The 21,029-nt window shown below is 41.7% G+C and overlaps 1 protein-coding gene across 4 annotated transcripts in view; it reads right to left on the bottom strand.

Moving 5' to 3' along the window:
* GOLIM4 (golgi integral membrane protein 4) overlaps positions 1-20,768 on the bottom strand; it is a 32,314-nt gene extending 11,546 nt beyond the window's left edge. For 2 of the 4 annotated variants that reach the window (XM_062005996.1, XM_062005997.1), the window contains exons 1-7: positions 20,340-20,768; positions 5,905-5,979; positions 4,645-4,694; positions 3,866-3,919; positions 3,240-3,390; positions 1,948-2,030; positions 1,362-1,445 (exon numbers count right to left, since the gene is read on the bottom strand). In XM_062005996.1, coding sequence (XP_061861980.1) covers positions 1,362-1,445; positions 1,948-2,030; positions 3,240-3,390; positions 3,866-3,919; positions 4,645-4,694; positions 5,905-5,979; positions 20,340-20,526 — 684 coding nt within the window. In that variant the 5' untranslated portion in view covers positions 20,527-20,768. The remainder of the gene's footprint in view (positions 1-1,361; positions 1,446-1,947; positions 2,031-3,239; positions 3,391-3,865; positions 3,920-4,644; positions 4,695-5,904; positions 5,980-20,339) is intronic. The other 2 variants (XM_062005998.1, XM_062006000.1) reach the window with 1 other exon arrangement.
* Positions 20,769-21,029: the final 261 nt, after the last annotated feature.

Below are 21,029 nucleotides of genomic sequence, written 5' to 3'. Positions count from 1 at the left end.
TAATGAATCTGTCTGGCTGTTTGAGCCATGAAAAGTACAAAGATTACAGTGCCTTGAAGATTCAGGTCACAAGTGCATCAGTGCAGTATTGACTACTGATATTGAATGTCCAGAATACACTTAGAGATACAGGGGTCATTTCTGTGTTTCTAAGAAATAATCCCTTGTGAACTTTTTGTAGCTGGTTGGCAGGAGAAACTCTGCAACTGTGCTGAATACCTTCTGTTCTGAAAGCACATGCAAGACCCTTCTCTTGAAGGAACAGCTCTCCGTAAGTGCCATATCCTGATTGCTGATAGAAAGGTTTTACAGGACACAGGTTTTCTAATTAAAGAGCTGAATCAAAGCCCTGAGACGTATATGGGGCATTTGCCCTTGTGGAATTTCAGATGTTAGCAACTACAAACCAAGTTGCTATTGTTGCCAGGAGGAGGAAAGCTTAAAATTAGCTGCCAGCATATTCTAGTACTGGAAACAGATCCTTCATATATTTATTCTATGAGGGACTTTCCTGATTTGTCTCTATTTGTTGATTCCCTATGCATACTGACATGCACAAAAAGCAGAACTGAAGGGGAGGTAAAAAAAGATTCAGTGCTTTTAATGCTGCTAATGATTTTGTAGACCATGAAAATACTTCAATGGAGAAAAACTAGTCAGGGATAAAAATAACTTCACATTGCCTCATTGCATTTCCCTCTGATCTTTCACCAATAGTCTTCCTCTGCTCCAACATTACTCCTACTTTCAGATTCCTACACAGCTTGTACTGGCACAGCTGAGTGAGTCTGCAATAGGCAAGCAAGGTTTAAGCTTCATGGGTAGTTGACTTGAAAATGACATTTAAGAATGGTAATACTGCTGCTGCTGCTGCTTTTTAACTAATTAGAGTTCCACCTGGAGTTTACATTCCTCAATATATATACTCTAAGTCTGTTGCACCTTCTGCAGAACCTTATAAACCTTCTGTCATACAGAAAAAGAGACTCTGTAGTACACCAGCATCCAGATCTTTGTGATACGTGTGCACGTCAGAGTGTGGGAGTTAAACTGTCAGAGAAGACAGCGAAAGAAAGGTATTGACAGCTCTCATGGAAGCAGAGACACTCTACTTATCAGTTATACATGCATTCTTGGGCCTCTAATACAGCTTTTTCTTTTCCAGCAGCCTTATGATTTGTTATAGCTGCTTCTTAAGAGCAACCCTTTAACTCATGCACTTCCCTGCAGTGTGCAGCGCGGCGCTAACTGCGGATTCCCCATGCGAAAAGGCTCTACATGCACAACAGCCCCGTCAGCTGAACTAGGAGAAAGAGGTTTTGAGCAGTTCAGAGCAGGTAGAAGCCGTTTTCCTTTCTGACCTGAGCAGCTGCTAGTGCACTCTTGTGGTCTTCCAATGTCACTACAAGCTGGTTGTGTTGGGACAGTAAGTTCTTATGCTGTTGCTACACGAAAAAGAGAACGTTACATGTTTCACAGAGTTCATTCTGAAGGTAAATCAGGTAGGCCTGGGGAAGTCTGAACTAGGAAAATCCAGAATTGGAGTGACAGCATTTATTTGTTTAACATGGAATGCACCTTAAACAGTCAGAGAAAACAAGCAAACAAGAAAATCTGGAGGCTAGGACTTGTATAACTAAAATAAACTTAAATGTGGGTGTCAATGTTGATGAAAGTTTAAAAAGTTGAGCTGGAAACCATTCATTTCAGCAAACTTAGTTTGCAAAACCACATCTCAACTTGCAGAATCAAATTTCCTTTTCCTTTTTTGTAACAAGCATGTACCTCAAGTGCAGGTGGCAAGAGATTAGAAATCCACATCAGACATATTCCCCTCCTTCTTGCCACATACCAAGCTTTCAGCACAGCCCACTTCTGGCTTGTTAAAGAAAAATGTTTCTTTTTTTTCCTAATGGTCTTGAAAGCTCTCCTTAAAGCAAAGCCTACCTTGACATCTTGTAGCTGGGTGTGAATGTCTTGGTGAGCTTTTCTCAACTGTCTGTTCTCCTCTCGTAAGTTATACAGGGATTCTGTTTCAAAGAAATGACATACAAAATTAAAACCCAGTTATATTTATCAAGAATCACTGTGCAGCCAGTCTGCAACTGGAATTAGGAATCACTGTGCAGCCAGTCTGCAACTGGCATCAGGAATCACTGTGCACCAAGTCTGCAACTGGAACTAGGCACCACTGTTCAGGCTGGGCACTGCAGACAGCCACATTAATTATGGTAATCTGAATCTTTAAAAAGGCAGAGAGAAAGCTACCCTCCTCTCTTCCCCCACATTGCATCTGGTGAGTGAGAATTTTGTGTCACAGGACTCAGCTATTCTTTTGGAAAGGATGCCCAGATGGTCAACATACTTAAACAGGCTTTACGTTCTGGGACCAGGGAGAGGGGCTTCTCTTCTCACTTCTTACATTATGTTGCTGTGGGATTTTGCAAGCAGACACAGGCAAGCTCTTCCCACACTCCAAGCTGTTAGGCTGCAATCCAGCTCAGCCCAAGAGCTTGCTGTATGACTTCACTGGTGAGGTGCCAAGGCAGAACTTACAAACACGGCCTCTGCCTGCAAAATTCTATGCAGACAAAACTGCAGACAGCTCCAAAACTGACTCATGTGTTAGTGACACATGGCAGAGAGTGGCTGAAGGCCCTTGATGGGGAGAGCCACATCCTTTTGTTCTGTGCAACTGTGTAAAAGTGCTCTGCAAACTGCAAAGAATCCCTTTAATGGGAAAATGGATGCCAAGAGGGAAAAAATGGATACTTTATCAGCCAAGTATACAGGTACAACATGTTTCAGAGAGGCTGGCACAGAGATGATGGCTAAAAATATATGTGAAGTCCCTTCATAAAAGAGGCACAATTACATCTCTGACAGAAATGGCAAGTGTTCTTAGAGTACCCTTTTTTGTAAATGAAAGGTAAGGAGACAAATCTATTTTTCCAGTTTTATAGGAGTCTTAGAACTAAGAATTAAAGAGTGGATAAACCCTCCTCTGACACTTGATGGGCTTTGAAGTGCTGTGTTTTTTCCTGTTTCTGTAAGCTAGACAGAAATCCAAAGCGCACACGTGAATGCAGAAAGGGGGCTCAGAAAACCTGAGTTACCAGGAGGCACAAGATCCACAAATGACCTGTTAGAATAGAGACAGTGCCTTTTTGTCTCATCACACAAAACACAATGACAAACACATGTTTTAACAGGGGCAGACAGATACAGGTTGCATATACCCTTCAGCTTAGAGATCTCCTGCTCTTTTTCCTGCTGCAGCTGTAAGTATCGCTCCTTGTGATCACTGAATGTTCTGCTAAACTCTTCTCCTTGTTTTCGGTGATCTTCCTCAAGGTCAGCATGCTGTTTCTTTAGTTCTTCATGTTGACTCTGCAAATAACAAGTGTGGACACTGGAACAGTTCTGTATCTGCACGTCTGGCTAATATTGTCTTTGATAATTTGCTAAAATAAGGCCAGATGAATAGGAAGCATTCACACCAAGTTTATTATTCCAAGCATGCATATTGCAGCTCCCCTCAAACACAAAATGATCTCTGTGATGAGCGGCCTCCTGTTCTAGGGCTAGGGCACCTCCCCCTGCAGTTGCACTGTCCCACTGGGAGCTGCTGAATGTGTCTATGAAATTACTTACACACCAAATGATGTCAAGTTTGACAAGTGAGCGCTGCGTGCATGTAATTGCATTTGATAAGATTAAATTACCCACTGGAAAGCCTGACCAGGAAAAACTGCAGTAAATCATCTTCTAAGGGTACTGCTGTAAGGATAAAGCACCATTGCTGCCTTGGCTTTCTGGAGCCAAGGCCCAGAAGCCAGTGAGGTCCTGTCCCCCCGTTACCCACCTTCAGCATCTGGTGTTGTACACTCAGCGCACTGTATCGGCTGTTTGAGTCTTGCTGTAAAGCAAAAACAATGGTGTTAAACACCCCCACTGCCACTCCTCCAACCCCTGTATGTGCAGGGGGTTTAGGCAGGAGTCACAAGCCAAGGGCCCTGACTCCCAGGAAACAGATTCACCTCTCCATAGCAAGCTTATATACTTTGCATTTAACACAGCAACAATGTATTTTAACTTGTGTTACTCAGCTCACAAACTGCTCCTCAGTTCCAACATGAAGCAGCCATAAAAGCCTAATTTACTGGTTTTATAAAGAGTTCTCTACAGGTTTCTGGGTCCTCTGCCAGATACAGCTTCCCTTCTGGCACTTAATATATAAAACAAAGTTTCTTGACGTTTTTATACTTTCCAATTCAAACACCACATGTTTAGAACGTTGTCGCTGTCCTTTTCCTGTGGACGAAGCTACAAAAAGATTTCTAATGCCTTATTATCCCTCCTTCCCCTTAAAAATGGTAATGTTACTGCTCAACTGCCATAATACAAACAAGAGGATAGTTTCTAAATTAATTTTCTGGAAAGATATTAAGAACTCTTATTACAGCTCAAATAATTAGGAACTGCAGAGCACTTACACATGCAGAGCAGAAATTGACTGACTGCTCTTTCTCTCGTGAGATCTCTTTGAACAGTTTATAATTGCAAAGCATTTCCTTTTTCTTGCAACTCAAATAGCTATTAAACATCAATTATTAAAAACTTGTAGAAGAAATGGTGACTTACCCTTCCTTTATTTAGAGTTTCCTGTGCTTCTAGTTTATAAACAAGAAAATCTACACCATAAAAGGGAAAAATACAGATTAAAACAAACACAAGGAAGATTGGAAACTACTTAAATTATTAAGTTACATAAATGAACTTTCTTAAGAGCTGAATACTTAAATAGCTGCAGTTTTCCAAAAGATCTTCAAAAAAACCTCTATACAGAATTTAACAAAATGCTCTACTTTTGGCAAAATATTTTCATTCAAAGGTTTGATATTTTACTGTGAGGTATGGGGTGTACAGGCTCAAGGCTATGGATGGGTAATTAACTCTGTTCCATGAACTCTCACAGCAGAGGCCCAGTAGCATCACTCAAAAGCAAAAGAACACGTAGAAATCTTGTATTCCTGTAGCAGGTTTAAAAAAAGAAGTGCTTTAAGAAGTCTAGACTAAGTTTATTTCAACCAAAATCGTTGTCTTTTTTTTCCCTTGATGCGCTTTTCACGATTCGAAAATGCCGACTCAGCTTTGTATGGCAATGGGAGAGCCCTACACTAGATGGCACCAGAAAGCTGCCGAGAACTGCACCGTCAGAATAACCTGTTGCCTTCTTAAGCTTTGCTAAAACACTTGTTTTAATTCAGTGGCTGAGTGCTTGGTTTTCGGGAGAATACAGGATTCACTCTGAAAATTGTAGTGAATTTAGGACGACAACAGATTGAGGAAACTCAGAGGATTGCATTCTGTTGAAGTTTCATAGAGGGCACACGTGTAAGAAACACAATGTGTGCCAGCATTTCCCCCTCACACACCCCTAAGAACTTCATTTTCATCATAAAAAGGTATGCAAGCATGTGCTTAGCCTTCAGCACGTGTACAAATACTGACCCAGAGTCTCATTTCACACTCTTGGAATGCAGGGAAAGATCCCATGCTTTTGGTACAAGTGTGACACTTTCAGCATGCCAGGACAGGATTTGCACGTGCCCATACCCCTCACACGTGTTGTGCTTATCTGTTGATACACAGGTATTCTCTGGGGATACAATGCCACGCTGCAGTGAGCTGTAAACACTACTAAAAACGTGATTAGTTTTTAAATGATTAGACTAAAAACCAAGTCTAATAGAATGACATACTAAAAAGAGCATCACAGATTTGGCACAGTCTGCTAATGTGTTATCCATGGGTAATGTGTTTAAAATGGGACAAAGCACGTCTCAAGTTACTTTCTAAAATATTTCTCTTAATGTCAAAGTGAAAAAAGCACACTTTTACCTTCTTTTGCTTTCTTATGTTCAAGCCTTTCCTTTTGTAATGACTTTTCTAATCTTGACCTGTGCTCATACACAACTGAAATGAGAAATTTTGGACACAAGTCATTCAAAAGCACACAAATTCATATCAACATAGATAGAAACCCCACCACCCCATCCCCCAGCCCACCCAGAGAGCACTGGCACAGAATGTACCAGGAAAACACAAGTGGAATGAGGTCATGGGATAAAGGATTGTTTGTATCACTTGGGACAGTAACTTCTTTTCCTTTTTTGCATGCTTTATTGATCCTGAATTCTGGGCTATTTCCATTGCATAAACATGGAAAGTGATAACCATGCAAGTGATTTGCTTATGGACACAGTCAGCTACTGTGGCTCTATGTGAAAGCTACCAATTACTCTTTTCTTCTTGGGTATGCAGGTACACATTTTCCCATGCTTTCATTCTCTCTTGCCTTGTTTGGAAAGAGTCAGGGAAGTAAGAGAGACAACCTTACTGCCAAAGTAAATCCTTGCAGCAAACAAATCGTTACAAGGAGGGAAGAGAGATACACAAGCACAGGATGGTTTGGAAAGGTGCAGCAGTACACTGGACTGGCTGCTTAGCCCAAAACATGAAGAACCTGAGATCCATTCCTCACTTCTTCCAAAACCCTCGTCAACTCAGTTTTCCACAACCTTCTCTTTCCTACAGCCTGGATAACAGTAGCCTTTTATACCACAGTGCTGTTGAAGACCCACAGATTGCATCACAAAATGCTCTGGTACCCTGTCCTGCATTTCTTGGTGAGCATGTGCTGACAGCAAATACACATATGCTGAAGCATTCTGTACACAATCTGAGGAGATAAGGCAGGAAGAACAGAAGAAATCACTGGGAGGGCCAGGATAGCTACAGCATAAAGGTAAATCAAATGCTTCTCTAAGGCTTCTCTTCAGCGACTGCTCATCAGGAAATCATTTCAGTGGGAGAGTAAAATTTGATCTTCGCTGATGTTTAAATCCATTTCTGCATTTTGAGTTGAAATACCCACATGACAGGCTAGAGATGAATGAAGAAGTGGTCTGCATACAGCGCTTCAGCCAGAAAGCAACAGGTAGAGGCTTTAGCAGCAGCGCTCACCGTACAGCCAGCAGCACCCCAGGTAAAGGCTGTCAGGTGTGTGGCATGTGGTGTGCATCTGTCCTCTCCTGCAGGGTCACTCACCACAAACAACACGTGGGCTTTTTCTGGAAAGAAGCTTCAACATCTTTGGCAACCTCTACAAGCCCTCTGAGGTGATGCTGCTACCAGAAGAGGTGGTTCTGCTGCCTGTTCTTGTACAGTCTTTCCCTTTGCTCTCAGTGCTATGGGTGAGGACAGCAGGACCTAGCACTTGGGGACAGGGTGTAGAACAGTGTTCTGCTGGCAGTGCCATCTTGTACAGTTTTTGAGAGCAGCACTGACACCTGGCAGTGAGCTGGAACACCATGTGGCACAGCACACACTGCTCCAGCTTTCACAGAATCACAGAACAGTTGAATCACAAAAGGCAGAGACCACCTTACTTCTACAGTATTTTTATGGTATGGCAAACACACTCTTGGACGCATCAGTGATCCAAGAGACCAACCGTGCCATCTCTCAAGCCCCGAGTAGATGCTTAACACAGAATACACACCACGAGCTTACAGGATTTCCTTGGCATCGTGTCCCAGCAACTCATGGCTTCCAAAGACCATCTGAACCCACAGGTCCTCTGTGTAAACCACTCCAAAATGGATTTTACATTTATGATTTTCTCTTATTGGCTCTTATACCTATGTGTATTTAGGCCTCCTAATATCCTCTGGCACAAAGTCTCACCATTTAGCTGCCATTTCATTCACCTTGTGTTCTGAGCTGATGGGCCACACCAGTCCCTATTCACCCTCTCCTCACCACTCAGTACACTGAAGGATCATTACCTGCAATATTCGAAGTCTGGAGCAAAAGAAAGATATTAATTAAGATTCCTGCAAAGGTACAACTGTATTTGTTCAAGCTCAGTTTAACATAAGTATCTTTCAGTACCTTCAGAAGAAAGTACCTTTTGCTGTCCAAATTCTAACTTGCACTCTTTAAAAGAGTTATTAATTTATATTAATGGGATGTGTGATGTTTCCTTCAAAACTAGGAAACTCATTTTCCAAGAAGTAAACTGTTTGTGAACATGAGCCTTCAACAGGAAGCATTAAACAAAGCTTTGTGTCTTGGCAGCCACAGAAAACTCATCTTGCACCTTAAAATACATTCTTAATTCCACCAAGGTGCATTCTGCAGGCTCTTAGCTACTGGCTTATCTACAAGTATTTATGTTTTGGCTTAGAAGCTGGATTGCTAATCAATCCCTGCCATCTATCTCTACTATTTATCTTCTAAAGTCAAGGGCATCAGGCAAGATGAACCAATGTATCAACATCCTCTGTGACAAAGCAAGCATGTAATGAATATTCATGAAGTCAACAGCAAGTAAGCTTTCAGAGAAATTAAAACCACTCCAATAAAATGGCAACACCGCAGTACTGGTTTTATCTAGGCACTGAAGATGGGGAATGCCTAATTGCACTGCAAAAGGAACAGTGGTTGTGGCAGAGCAACTCAGGAGTGGAATGAAAATCCGCGTGTTTCCCCTCCCATGCAGACAGGGGTGGAAATGGGCTTTTTGACAAACAGACTAAACCACAAATGGATTCAGAGGTAATATTTTCCATTTCACTTCTTTGTCTGCAAATGGACCTCCCTCAGCTCCTCCTAGTGCAGTGGAAAACCCAGCACACAAAACCATAATGAGGGCAGGAAAAAAGGAGATGGAGAATGCAAGAGTTATGAGTTTAGGTACCACAATGCTCTGTACCTGTTACAGTTAATTGCATCTCTGCTGAGTTTTGGCTTTCCTGTCTTCAACCTGCACTCAGCAATGTCTCTGTACTCCTCCCAGGCAGTTCATCCTCACTCCTTCCTCCTGTGTGTTAACCTTTGAAATACTGGAAGGCAGCTGGCAGTATCCTAAAATGGCCCTTTAGGTGGTCAAAGGGCTAAAAAACACCCTTTCTCCTACATTTCTCCTATTCTAGTTCATTTACTCATTGGTTCAGCAAGGTTTTTCTCTGATAAAAGACCATAATGTACAACCTAATGAAGATTTTTATTAAGAATAATTACTAAGAAGACAGCATAGTCTCCACATTTTCTCACTTGCTCTTTTGAGTAGTAGGTTGCAGGTCAGATTTTGTAAGTACATACAGGGGTTTATCTCCCACAAACGTAAATTATTGCCACCAGTCAGGATCTACAGGGCTCTTGTTCCTATAGCAGGAGATTTCTACTTCTTCACTACCAGCCTGGATATAAGATGTCTCAGCAAGACTCTCAAAGTAATAGATACATTAAAAACCATGTACATGCTTCCCAGCTGGGGAATGGAAGCTATAGGAGTCTGACAAATTTCTGCTAGTATGATGCACAACAGGGCACTTAAAAACAACTTTTTTTCCCAGGGCAAGTTCTTATTTTTAACAGATCTTTGCACAAATAACCAAACTATGTTATATTTAATAGAATGGTACAAAAAAAAGGGGGAAAACATTGTCATCTAATAGCTAATATGCACTATTCTAAAACTGGAATAACTGCAGGTGTCAGTTTCATTGTTACCTATATAATGTAACCTATATGAACAAAGAACAAACTCCCACAGAAACACAACTGAGAACACCACACCTAGTTAAAACACCTTTTGCCTTTACAAGGAAATGTTTCACAGTTCTTGAACCAAGTCTTTGACTGAAGATTTTTTTCTTATACAGAAACGAAAGTGGAGGAGAAGGAGGTGGGGAATGTGATAGGTTCTATAGAAGATCACACCACTTTGACCGCTGCTGAACGTTAATTGCAACACAGGAATCCCATGATGTGATGAAAGTAAGTTTATTTCACAGCCAGGGTTATTTATCTTTGCTTTGCTTTGCACCTCCAAGCACTAAAACTGTTATTAAGCAAAATAAGCCATTATTGTGTATTTAAAAGAAAGTATTTCCACTATCAGCGATATTGGAACCACGTTACTTTGGTATTTTGGTCTGTCAGAAACACGACTCCAGAGCCTGAAATGCTCCAGTTCCCATTACCTTACGTACTGGAAAATTAAGATTACACTGGGATTTAGATATATATCATGCAAGAAATATTATTCATTTCAATGTTACTGTTTCTTATGCAATTCTGTAATATCTCTCTGAGCTTACAGTAATACCTTTCATTTCAAACCAGTAGATTTCAGTAGCCTTGGCAAGATTCAATGTTATATTTTCTCAGCCTGTGGTGTTGAACTGAACCAGCAGTGCGTGGTAAGACACACTGGCACTTTTCTAGCAGTGCTATGAAGGTCTGTAGAACAGAATCCTTATAAAAATACAGATAATTTCCAACTCTTGTCACTGCAAACAGAACCATTTAAAATGTGAACCCGTGCAAATAGCTTTTCTACTGACAGTAAGGCATTTCCATGAGCCAAGGAAGAATCTCTTCAACATGGGATGCAGGACAGATTTTATCCTCCAAAGAGAATAGCTACAATGTTAATCTCAGAATATATTTCTTGACTAATCTGATGTTAACATCTCATGCTGGAAGAACACGTTATATATATAGCAAGACCTGCTCCCTGGGCTTCCAGCTCTGGTTTTGATTAAGTCAGTGAATCTGGCTTCAAACATGAAGTTACACTATTTCACTACTGATAGTCTTATCAAAAACTGATTATCAAACCGTGGGTATCTCCTGGATAAATACCAGGAGATACCTATAGTACAACTATAGTACAACTCATATTGGTCACAGCATACACTCCATCTATTTCAAAGGCTCTCACTGGAGAGTTTAACAGTAAACAGCTATTTCAGTGACACTGCAAACATTGAAAAAACAATGGAAGCATTCACACAAAGACTAGGGAAACTGTGATTTAAGTACAGTGCAGTAAAATGACATTACCAAAACAAAATATTTAAGCTATATTATGTTTTGTGCCCTTGAAGTTTTCTGGTTTGAATTTATAAGAAAAGGACAGCAATAAAAGCCAAAATAATGCAAAATGATCATGTGAAAAACACAAGCATTTTTCTGGCTTAATTATGGAAGAGTTTTACACAAGGCAGAGATGGACCACTCTCCTGTTGCTCACTGAAAACTACAACTAGCACTGCATTCAGTATACAGATTACATTTACTTTAGAACAGACTCCTACACTTTTCCATCCACTCACATGGAGAACGAACGAGTGATAGCTCTGTCAAATTGCAGCCGGTCACTGCAAAGAGCAGAATTCCTCTGAGCAATCTAAAGTATTCACAGCTGTACTTACAAACAACTGCTGCTTTGAATTAAATCTCTAGTCACTTATGTTGCTCAGAGTATTAATAATTTTAGGGAAGAGGTTTGTATTTAATATTTGGATGCTCATACTTAAGGGTTTTGTAGTGTCTGTCATAGACCTACTGCTGATTTCAGTTGCACAAGGAGAAAGTGGAACATCTATTGCTTTTGAAATAAAGTAGCACTTAAAAGAAACCTGTTCCTCTAACATAGTACTCCAATAAGAAACTAGAACTGGGGAACGGGACTTGGGCAGATTATGGAGGTTTGGGTCTGAGTAGCTTGTGTGCAGGCAGAGAGACCTCCCACTGCCCTGTGCCCCCAGCACAGGGCAGTTCTACATGAATGAGGTGTACTACTGCTCCTACCACAGCTGCACACAGCTGTGGATGGAGACAGACCCACTGCCTCCACTTAGGTCCAAGTTTAACTGTAAACTGGGTAAGATCTACCCAAAGATAACAGAACTGAGTAAGTACATCTTTATATAGCATTTTCAATCTTGAAACACCAGAATTACATCACAAGGCACTGAGTGCTGGGACTCGTCACAACTGACTCCTTAACTAAAGCTGTGAGGCTCCTGCTTTTGGCTTTACAAACTCCAACTCAGTCCCTGGTTTCTTGCCCAGGACAAGAATAATCTTTGATGCTCTCTATGAAACTTGCCTTCTGTCAAGGGGCTTTTCCCACACCAACACTGCAGAGCTTGGTAATAGATTAGTTCTGATACCTTGACTAATCATGAGAGAACTTCAGAAAGCTCTGGAATGTGTGGAGAGTTCAGATAAGCATGTAAGAAAATTCACAATGCTTATCAAACTGTCAGCTTTGCATCCTCAAAAAGAAAAGAGGAAATCCAAAGCACAATGTGGAGGGGTGTTGCAGATTTTTGTTTTGACTGCAACTCTGGAAATGGGGAAGTGCTGGGGAATTTGGCACACTAAAGTAGTTTACCCCAGAAACACATGCTTATATTCCTAAGGAATGGTTGTTGCCTCTATGAAATTATAAGGCTGACATGAAAACTAATTTCTGAACTGGAGTAAACAACTACACTTTAAATAGAATCCTTTTGCTACACCCTGCTTCATGTACTCTCTTTCTCAGAAGTCAATAACACTTCTAGGAAACAATTGATTTAAAAACAAATTACAAGATATGCTGGGATATAGGGAGGTCTTTGTCATGCTGAAGCAGTAAACTGTAAAAGCTGCAGCTAAAAATAAAAGTTTGGGAAGGAGCATTACATGTGATTGAAGATTAAATCCCTAACTGTTTGGCTTCAGACACCACTTTTATTAGGAAAGACATCACGTTTGCCATCCCAGAAAAGATTTCCTGTGCACTCCACAAAAGACAGAGTGCCACCCATGGTTATGACAAGCTGGCTCAGATTAGCATCTCCCCTTGCATATCCTGTTTCCCATACACAGATCTATGCTAAAGAGATAGTTTTGATGTGATGATAAATGCAAACAGTTAAAACGCAACCTGACTTTAGACATATTCTTAGGTTAGCAGATTACTTCCAAAAAGAGTTCCATTCCTTTTTCTTGTCATGATTTTCTCCTCTCCATTATTCTGTCATTTTCATCATGACATGCCAGATCATTTTGAAGAAAATGCACAAACACTTGAAAAAGCTGCAGAGACAACAGTTTCCTCACACTTCGTCTCTGAATGTCTGGGTCTGCTCAACTCTCAGCTCCGAGAGACAAGAGCCTGTTCTTTCTCTCAAAAACTGTTGCAGACGTTTTTTCAATTCTATGCGAAGTCTAGTGGTGTTGTTAACATCTAGACAAAAATATAGCTACAGAAACTCATGCAGAATCATCATTCAAGAAAAACAAGGTAATTTGTATGTACACATCTGTATGCTGTTTTAACAGTCTCTCCTAACTGACACATGCATTTGCATTTTAATTGTGACAGAATGTGGCAAAACCTGATGTAATAGTTAAGGTTATCACCTTACACAACTGCCAAACTGCTTCCTTAAATTCCTTCTTGAGAGCTCTAACATAAAGGACTTGGAGGGATCTGCACTTCTAAGCTTTGAAAACCTGCCCACAGAAATCAGGAGTGTAAGTTGGTCTTTCAGAGTTTTTTTATTTTTTTATTGAGGGGGGGATGTAACAGAAGATCACTGTCCAACCTCAAAATATGCATCTGAGTATAACAGATCAACTGAAACACTGAAAATGCCATTGTTTGAGGTGGTGGCAGGGACAGGAATATACTGCTTTCGACGTCCTCCAGGAGCACAAGCAGGCCATGCTTCTCTCAACATCTCTGTAATTAAACCCTGGAAATGACTGCCAAATTTGGGGATCTGAGTTACCTCAGGAAAATAAGATACACGGCTAATTTCAGATACCTTAGGGAAGAAAAACATAGATGAAGAGGTGGAGTAATTGCAGTTTCTTCCATTTCTCAATTAATGATACACAGTAGAAAAATCTCTGTAAGTTTGGTTTATGCTAGATCACCAGCCTAAGATCAGACTTGTATCCAGCTCAGAAAAACCTTCTTTAAACAAGGAACAGCGTCCAAACAGGCTGAATTCCTCAAGTGCTTACCTCAGGCTCCAACATGACCAGAAATTCATGCCCCTAAATCCTAAAAACCGTGAGAAAAGTCATCTAACAAAAGATTCTGCCTTAATTAGTTGCTCTGTACGGTTCTTTTCTTTTTTAGTAACCTGAATTATTTAGCTTTCATTACCATTCAACCTCCAAAAGGCACTTGGACTTTCAGCAGGGCAATTTTAATGACTTTTTCTGATCCTATTCCAAAATGAGTGAACTATAGTAGCAATAAACGGCTGGCGATATCCTCACGACTGCAGTACAGGAGAGATGCTAGAATGTGTACTCAAATCTCAGAGTGGGTGGAAACCTTACTCATGAGGTTCCCCACCCAGACACAGAGGCTGACAAGCCTGTATCCTGCCCAGCAAACAACCAGCCAAATGAGAGAACATGTTTGGAACATCATATTTATGGCTTAGGAATTCAATCAATTTTGCTCAAGTAGGAAGTAAGGAAGTGATTCCGCTTTGTCGTTTAGGCTTTGGCTTTAAGAGTCAAGCAACAATCTTAACTGAGCCACTCCAGCAGTGCCTGAATCTCAGATACTAAGTTTTCTCACAGGCACCCTAAGACCCTTCCCACACTGTGTGCTTAGCACAGTCAGACATTGCTTAAATTACTACAGGTCTTCTAGCTCTGTTTGCAGATACACTTTTCAGATCATGACCGTGGCTGTTTCACTCTCTGCTGTTTCACCCTCTGCTGTCTTCTACTGGTCTCCCTTCAACAAAGCTGATGATTTAGGTGATGCAGAAGCTTCTGTCAAACCTTTGCCTGCTAGGAACATGTGACAGAAGATGATTGTCAAAGAAGCCAGAATGCAAACTTGCCAAAGCATTCACTCATCTCACCTCCTCCCTCCTCTCTCAGCTCTGAAGTGCTCATAAACCCAGACAGATCAATCACTCACAAGCTTTAAAAAGCTTAAATCATGATCAGTACTTCACTTTCAAGATACTGACTCTATCTTATATCAAGTCTATTAGCTATCAGGCCCAATATTAAACTGGGGAGAGGGAATAGCAGAACCCAGGGAACAAACCCACCCTATTACCTCATGCTGCTTAGTATTCCTTCAGACTCCATGCTCTGTGAACTTCAGTCCAGATTCCAATTTAGGTGCAGATGTTACATTACAGCACTGGTAGAAATTTATCCTGGAAGTATTATATCCACAAGGAAAGTGATTTAAGGGCATTCAGGCACAGATTACAGGAATGAAAAAAACCCACAAATACAGACATTTATCTTTCCAGTGATAGAATTCATCTGCTGGGACTCCTGTTCACTGTGGACTTAGAAGCAACAAACCAGCTCCCCGAGTAAACTGAACAAAACTCTGAACAAAACTCTAGTACCTTTTCTGTACTCAGATTATGAAAAAATCTTGGTAATTCCAGATAACCCCAAATCTTAAGGATGAGCTGCAAAACAGACATTTACCTATCTAAATACATATTTTATACATATATACACGTACCTACCGGTGCCATATGAATATATCTTTACTGCATACAGACATTCCATACTCAAATTTTGCACATAGGATTTCAAACATTTAATGTATTTTAAGGTCTTTAAAAACCCAGTGGAAAATATTAATGGAAGTACAAAAGACAGGGTCTTAGATGAGGTTCCAAACCCAAACACACTGTTTCAGGAAGCTGGGTAGCAGAATTAGGGATGCTGTATTTGCCATTTCCTGCAGTGCTGTACTCTGTGTTGAAGCACACCCATGTGCCAATAGTACACAGAGAACTAACCTCTACTAAGAGTGCTACCACACATCTTTCAGATCTCAGATAGCAACAAAACACAATCAAAATAAGCACTGTAGGGTTATGTGTAATTTGAAACTAACAGGAATGACAGGAATTCAGGTTGCTGTTATTATATGAACAATCAAACCATATACGAGCTGCGTAGATGTAATTCAACTTGTATGATGCATGTGAAAAATCAGCCATCAAAAGCACTGTTAGTTCTTCCCAGCTCTGCCAACTTGAGGGACAAGTTTAAGTAGAGTGCTATAAAAGAGTGGTGAGATAGTGAAGTACATCCACATCTGTATGTGGTTGCTCTTAGTGAAGTAGTTAAAATGCAGGCCAACATGATAAAAATTCACCACAGAACTACGATCTAGTATTGTGCAAGTCTCTATCCATAGAGTTGCTACGGATCTGATCAACTTCCAGCAGGTCAGCTCCAAGGAGGGGGCTCAGTTCAGGACAAATGACACAACAGCCACAGAGGAATTCTACATTTGCTTTTCAATTCATGCTTTCTAGTACTGGATCAGATAGCTTTGAGGAAATCCACACCTTCTCCATGGTAGGGCAAACTCAGAACTCTCTAGTTCAGAGTCTCTCCTGGGGTGGCTCCCATGATTACAGTATGGTCTCAGACTACATAGAGATTGCCTGAAGCCATTCAGACACATTAAGAGAAAGAACAGGAAATTTAAGTAGTAAAAGGCACTAAATGTAGGATGTTATTAGGATTAGGGATTAAAACAGATTAAAATTGTACACAAGGGGTTACTTAATACCCAGAGGATAAGTTGACATTTGTAGATACATTCAATCCTGAAGCAGTCAAAGATACGATCAGGCTCATCTACAGCTGTCAATGCACTTCTGCTCCAGCAAATGAAGTCTGTTCCTATATGGTCAATAGTTTAAGACTTAGTTTGACACATCTCAGTAGGATGCAAAGAGTGTCAAGCTTTGGTTTTATCATTTTAACAAATACTAAATAAGATTATCTTCATGTTTCAAACATATACTGCTCAGAGAATGAGATTTCAAAAGAATCAGCTTACAGGGAAGATGAGCCTCTCTCTGAAAGACCTTACAGATAACAATGATTTGAGGTTTTCTTAGCAGCCAAGAAATTGTGTCAGCTCTAAATTTTGCCTCCAGTATTCCCTTTGTGGGTTACAAAAGCAGCCCTACTTTCTCTATGCCCATGAGAACTCTGTGAAAGAGAAAAAAATGCCAAAGTTTGACAATCTTTTTTTTTTCTTCATGAGAAGTTTAGCTTTCAAATACAAAAAAATCTATGTGAGCTGCCTGAATGGGGTGAGTTTAAGATCCCAGATTCTCCAAACTTTTGCCCTGGTCTAAAAGAAGGACAAATGCTTTTCAGTTAAGTAGCTGAAGCTGCAAACACACACACATACATACACACACAAAAGACCGCAGAACTCCCCATCAGAAGAGTCACGTGCAGCCCTTTTTAGATGAGGTGCACAGGTTAAATGATTTTGAGACCCCTTCCTGCATCCTTTTTCAGTGATCCATACATTCTGCCCTGGGAGATGAGAGTGCAATTTTCCCACGTCTACAGAAGATTTTGCCTGCTTCACATGCTGCCTTTGAGCAAAGCAAGGCAATGAAAAGATAACAATCTAAGATGACTGGCTTTTCAAGCAAAACCAAAGTTTTTGCCTGCTTATTCAGGCATGAAGAACTGGTAAGTACCAAAATGAAGGTTCTCATTACCTGTAGAGATGAAAATCCCCACAACCGTGCTAAAACAGAAAAACAGTAGATGGAACAGTGTGAAGTGAAGGGAGACGACACTCCAAGCTATATCTGAGGATCCTTCTTAAGATTTTGGGTAGATCAAAGGTATTCAGGTCCAAAACTATGATTTTATGGATAAACTTAGGAGTTGCCTATGATCCTTAAGCATTTCACAAAAAAGCCTGCTGGTAAAATGGTTGTTCAGAAAGTCGAAGTCCAAAGTTCAGTTCTCTCCTCAGCTTGTTATGAACTTTAAGGTCTTGTTTGATCACCTAGAAGAGAGCTGTAAACACTAAGAAAGCAACAACTGTTGATACAGCTCCCTCTTGTCCTCCTGGCAGTGGCCTTGCCCTTTAACAGGTTCCTGTTTAAAAGACTTCAAAGTGTTCCCATCACACTTCAGGCCACAAAGACCAGTATCTATAGAGAAACAGATTACACTGCATGGCAAAGGTAAGTTGTACTGCTTTAGTAGAGATCTATTTTATTGTTCTCACAAGAATAAACTCAAGGACTAAACTCTCCTGTTGTTAAGGACAGCAAAGACATGTAACCTAGATATTACTATTTGAGGGGGTTTTGTTTGGAAATATTGTTGGTTCAAAATCCAGGCCATTTAAAATCAAAAGTTCAAAGTACAGTCAGATACTGCACCTGCAAACAAGGGATTTTCTGTCAGCATTTGATGTAGTTTCAAAGTCTCTGTTTAAAGACAATTCCTTCCTGTTGTTTCATATCAAAGAGTTACAATGGGAAAGGTTCAGAAATGGCTCTGGTGTTGTACATAACTAGTTACCGTGGTGCTTGTGTATCTCCAGGTAAGCTGGGCACAGGCTCAGGTTCTGAATTCTCCACCTTCTCCTCACTAATAAACTCCCACTGCAAGTATCCAAGTGATTGTTATGCAGAGCAGGCCACCCCAGAAAGAGCCATTAAATGTAGAGGGAAAGACAGAGAAAAAAAGTTTATTTCTACCTCATTAGGCCCAAATCCTCTGAAGTCCTTAGGCATATAGCTTCCACTTACTTTAGATGGAGATGAAGGAAATAATGCTCGCTGCTGTGTGTCTCTGGGCTTTCAGCCTCACTCTCTGACATATATTGGGTATTGCAATAATACAGGAAAATGTAAAGAACTAGTTTTATTGTTACATATTTTCCTTCTATTTTGTGACTTAATTGCTAGCAATTATGTTTCTTAAGCAAGGTTTATTGCTACTGTACTATGTACAGATAAGATCTTCTACTTAATAGGCTGGATACATTTAATAGGCATGGGTCCCCAAATCATGTGAACTTATTGTACTGATAATAAAATGTGTTCACGTTTTCAGATTCCAGTCCATATTTTACATTTCTCATTGACTCACTCAAGTGAGCAAGAGAATACTTATAGAAAATGCAGCTCTGTCACCACTACTAGTTGCCTGCTCCTTCTGTGAACTTGGCTTGGATAGATGATGGCTACTCAAAAATAATCTTTCAGATACGGAAAGTTTAAACTAACGGTCCAGACTCAATACATTTGATGAAGAGAATCTCTCCTCTGTGTTAGGGTAAAGTTTGTTGCATGCTTCTCTTTGGTATAGCCAGAGTAACAGAAAAAGCTAACTTGTTGAATTTTAGCTTGAGAACAAGATGTTTCTGTGTCCTCTTCAAATACTGCTGGCAATTATACAGACTAGCAAAAGTAGCCTTTTAGCCATCTGCCACATACCCGTCTCCCAGCCAAACATTTACACCTTCTTCAGTATTAAAGTGAAGGTTTATGTCAATTTTATTTCCTTGGCATTACCTGAAAATGGCCTGAAATTGAAATACTAAGTAATGATGGTCTCAGATTGTAGCTAAACATAGTCAAGTAACAAATCACTATAAGAATCTAACAGCAGAAGCCCAATTCTGTGCTCTCTGCATAAAAACTGTATGCTCTTATATATGCTTCCACAGTGAAAAGTATGGTTGAAGATGACTCTGAAGTACTACCACGGCTGCTACAGCAGACCATTCTTTTTCATGCTTTTGAGAAATAAAACTCTAAAGATTAGTTCTGAAAGTTGACTCAGGACTTTGTACATGCCAACCTGATGACCTTGCACTTGACAGAGAGGAGCTGCAGTCTTGCACTTCCTAGAGCATTGATGTTTCACATTTCTATGTGCTGCTCTGCATCTTACTTCTGGACTTGCTGATGTCAGACATTATCATCTTTTCATCTTGAAGTACAAGACATCCACATTTGATGCATCCTTAAATCAAGCTACACGAGGATCTATTTTCATTTGGCAGCTTTAAGTCAAGAAGTTCAAAGTTATTCCAAGAGTAATAGAATACCCTTATTCAAATAACTTCTACAAACTTCAAATCACCCTTTTAAAAAATGCTTTATTAAAAAATGCTCTCCTTCCTCCTGGAGCTATTTAAGGTTTATGCTGTGCGAGAACCGCAGCCTTGCATTTTTGCAGCTAAATGTTCTCTCAGCAGCATAAAACGAACACTGCTACAACAACGCAGAGGCATGCAAAAGTCCCAGAACTGAACGTGGTCAGTACTGTTATATGAGCAGCAGGCAACCTGCCTGCCTTCTCCATTTATACCAGAAATTGCAAGGTGATGTGCAGTCTTTTGGGACCAAGAGTCAGTCACTCTATAAAATGTGAGGCAGTGAGGGGGAATGAGAGCTCTCTGAAAGTCCACGTCAAAATCTCAGTGATTTCAGCGGGGCTAGGAACCTACCCACAGTTAGATACCAAAAACCTCACAGGCTGGAGAAGAGGGGAACAAGCATAGAAGAAGCAAAACTTTGTGAGAGGTTGGACAACTGGAGCTCAGACTCCCCCAGAAGAGGAGGAGGGGGAAGGAAGGTATTCTGCAAGCCTTAGGAAAGAGTGGCAGAGGCTCCTGCCGAGGTAAGTACCTTGTAACTGAGCTGAGAGGGACTCTTGATGCTGCTGGTACTTGAGCGCCGTGGCCTCAGCCTTCCTCAGCTGGCCCTGCAGCTCGTAGTAGAGCATCGCCCCGTAGAGGAAGCCGAACACCACAGTCAAAAGCAAGAGGCTCTGGAAAATCCGCTTCTGCTTTCGTGAGCACATTCCGTTGCCCATGTCCCCAGTGGGATCCCGAGGGCCTCCGCCCCTCACGGCTCAGCAGCGGGCAGCTGGAGGCGGCGGACGACGAGGCGGCGACATCGGAGGCCCCGGGCCCGCGCCGGGAGGAGGAGGAGGAGGGCGGGAAGGACGGCGGGAGGGAGGGGCCGGCCGAGAGCCTCAGCCCCTGGCCGCCACCGCGGCCGCGACGCCCCGGGCGGCGTCCCCCTGCGTGCGGTCCCCGCGCGTCGGGGCGCGGCCGGCGGCACTCTGCGCGGCGCGGGGCCGGTGGCCCAGCCGCATGCTGCGGCCGCGAGGCTGCCCGGAGCCGCCCGGCGGCGGGAGGGGGCGGCCCCCGCTGACGGGCCGGCCCCCGGGTCCCCGCGGCAGGAGCGGGCGGGGGCGGCCGCGGCCTGCGGGAGCGGAGCTGCGGGAGGGGGCGGCGCCCTCAGCCCAGCCCCGCCGCGGGACCCGCCCGGCCCGGTGCCGCCTCAGAGGAACAAAGGCAGCTGCCCCGGCCC

The sequence above is a fragment of the Colius striatus genome, chromosome 12 (assembly GCF_028858725.1).
Source record: "Colius striatus isolate bColStr4 chromosome 12, bColStr4.1.hap1, whole genome shotgun sequence".
Taxonomy (NCBI): Eukaryota; Metazoa; Chordata; class Aves; order Coliiformes; family Coliidae; genus Colius; species Colius striatus.
Note: the sequence above shows the minus strand (reverse complement) of the source record. Positions and strands in the feature narration are given on the sequence as shown.